We start from the raw sequence: 2,587 nt of genomic DNA on the forward strand, positions 1-2,587 counted from the left end.
GGGATTGGGCTCAAAGTATTCTATCTCTTGGATACACCCCATCCATTTTTACTTTTACTTTTTATTTTTTGTGGTAGTGAGGATTGAACCCAGGGCCATTCTACCTCCAAGCTACACCCCCAGCCCTATTTTTTTCTTTATTTTTAAACAGGATCTTACAAAGTTGTGGAAGAACTCGGTAAGTAGCTGAGACTGGTCAAGAACCTGTGACCCTCCTGTGCAAGCCTCCCAAGTACTGGGACTAAAGTGTGCACCACCATACCTGGATTTTATTCTTTATTTTGAAACAAGATTCACTAAGTTTCTGAGACTGGCCTGGAATCTGTGGTCCTCCTGACTCAGCCTTCCATGTTCTGGGATTGCAGGCATGCACCACTACGTCAGGCCAATCTATTCTGTTTTTAGAGTGCTGAAGTCAGGATGTAAGGCTCAGAGAATGCATGTAAAGTGGAGAGACTGACATGGAAATGTGGAAAATAATGCTGTGACCCCATGAAAGAACATCTTAGGTGTTGTGTTAGCCTTCAGTGTCATCCACTGGCTCTATATTCTGTTTTCCAAAAGAATAATTTTTATTTTGCTCTTACTAACATTATGAAATATTATCTAAAAATACTATAATCCAGAAAATATTTTTATTTTTATTTTTTGTGGGTCTGGGGATGGGACCCAGGGGTCTACCTCCAAGCTACACCCTCTGCCCTATGTTTTATTCTTTATTTTGAAACCAGGTCTCACTGAGTTGCAGAGGGACTCACTAAGTAGCTGAGGCTGTCCGCAAACCGCGATCCTCAGGTCTCAGCCTCCTGAATGCTGGGATTACAAGCTTGCGCCACCACGCCCGGCTCCAGAAAAGATTTTTATATAAAAATTATTCTCAAAACAACAAAAATATCCCCAGAGTAAATATTTGATATTTATAGTTTAACAATGAAAAAGTTTGAAATAATATATAATAAAATGTTTAACAAATAGAAAAGGATTCCTTATTCAGAATAGTAGCTGCAAGCAGTATTTATTTATTTATTTATTTTTGGAACTAGAGATTTAACTCAGGGGCATTCGATCTCTGAGTTACACTCCCAGTACTTTTTATTTTGAAGCAGGGTCTCACTAAATTGTGGAAGGCCTTGCTAAGTTGCCAAGGCTGTCCTTAACCCTACAATACTGTCTCAGCTTCACTACTACTGGGATAACAGGTTTGAGCTTGGTTCTATTTATTTAAAATATTTTTTTCACTAGTGCCCATCAATTAAGTTTTTCACTCTTGGTGACAGTATTTTCTGTCAAAAGGACAAAGAGGGTTGACAACAGAGACATGAAGATAACAATGGAAATAAGAAATGAGACTACGACAGTCCTGGTGTTCACCCTGGAGGGGTTTCCTGGCATCCAGCACCTGGGGAAGGTCCTCTTCGCTGTGAACCTGCTGGCGTACCTGGCCTCCATCATAGGGAACTCCCTCATCATCGCCATCACGTGCACAGACCAGCGTCTCCAGACACCCATGTACTTCTTCCTCAGCAGTTTTTCCTTCTGTGAATCCTGTTTCATCTCCACAGTTATCCCTAAATTGCTGTCCATATTTCTTTTAGGACAGCAAACAATTAATTTTATGCTTTGTTTCATGCAAGCTTTCTCCTTTTTATTTCTCGGGTCAACAATTTTCTTCCTCATGGCTGCCATGTCCTTGGATCGATACTTGGCCATTTGCAAGCCTCTGCATTACCCGTCCCTCATGAACCTGAGGACCTGCTTCCTCCTCATCATGGCCTGTGTGGCCATGGGCTTCACACTCATGACTGCCCTAGTGGTGAAGGTGTCCCAGTTGTCCTTCTGTGGCCCTAATGTCATCCCTCACTTTTTCTGTGACCTCGGCCCTCTCATCCATCTCTCCTGTTCTGACACTAGATCTATTGAGACGTTGACCTTTGGTCTCACTTCCTTTATCCTTTTCACATCCCTGAGTATAACCATCATTGCATATGGCAACATAGTGGTCACAATCATGCGTCTCCCATCAGCCAAGGAGCGACGGAAAGCTTTCTCCACCTGCTCCTCACACCTCATTGTCCTTTTTGTGATGTACGGCAGCTGCATCTTTATATACGTGAAACCAAAGCAAGGGAGCAGACTGGCCTCCAACAGAGAGGCCGCTCTCGTGAACACCGTGGTGACCCCACTGCTGAACCCTGTCATCTACACGCTGCGCAACAAGCAGGTCCACCAGGCTCTGAGCGATGCTCTGTCCAGGGTGACGTTGCGGAAATAGAATCAGAGAGCCTTGGAAGGTGACTGGGTATTCCTGTCCATATTGTCTACCTTCCCACCATGGTAGAAATCTGTACAGAATCCACCATATGTAGATGGTGATCTAGCTCATACAAAATTTCACCCAGATAGCTGCTGTGTTATCTTACAATTTCTTTCACTATCTGCAAGCTCACATTAGATTCCAGTATTGTGCTGAAAACATCTTCCTTGCTTTTCTCTCCAATGGTCTTATATAAATTCAATTTGGACTATATTTAGGGTGAGGGTAACATATAAAAATTAAAATAGTTGTTCTTCCATATCTCGTGTTCTG

General features: G+C 42.7%; 1 protein-coding gene across 1 annotated transcript; it reads left to right on the forward strand.

The window, feature by feature from the left end:
- Positions 1–1,330: 1,330 nt before the first annotated feature.
- On the forward strand, positions 1,331–2,272 carry LOC308261825 (olfactory receptor 6E1-like; the record flags this gene model as incomplete). The annotated part of the gene is made up of 1 exon (XM_080693986.1): positions 1,331–2,272. One exon carries the CDS (start codon positions 1,331–1,333, stop codon positions 2,270–2,272), a length of 942 nt encoding a protein of 313 aa, XP_080550112.1.
- Positions 2,273–2,587: the final 315 nt, after the last annotated feature.

This window comes from Muscardinus avellanarius (assembly GCF_963383645.1).
Source record: "Muscardinus avellanarius genome assembly, chromosome: 4".
Classification (NCBI taxonomy): Eukaryota; Metazoa; Chordata; class Mammalia; order Rodentia; family Gliridae; genus Muscardinus; species Muscardinus avellanarius.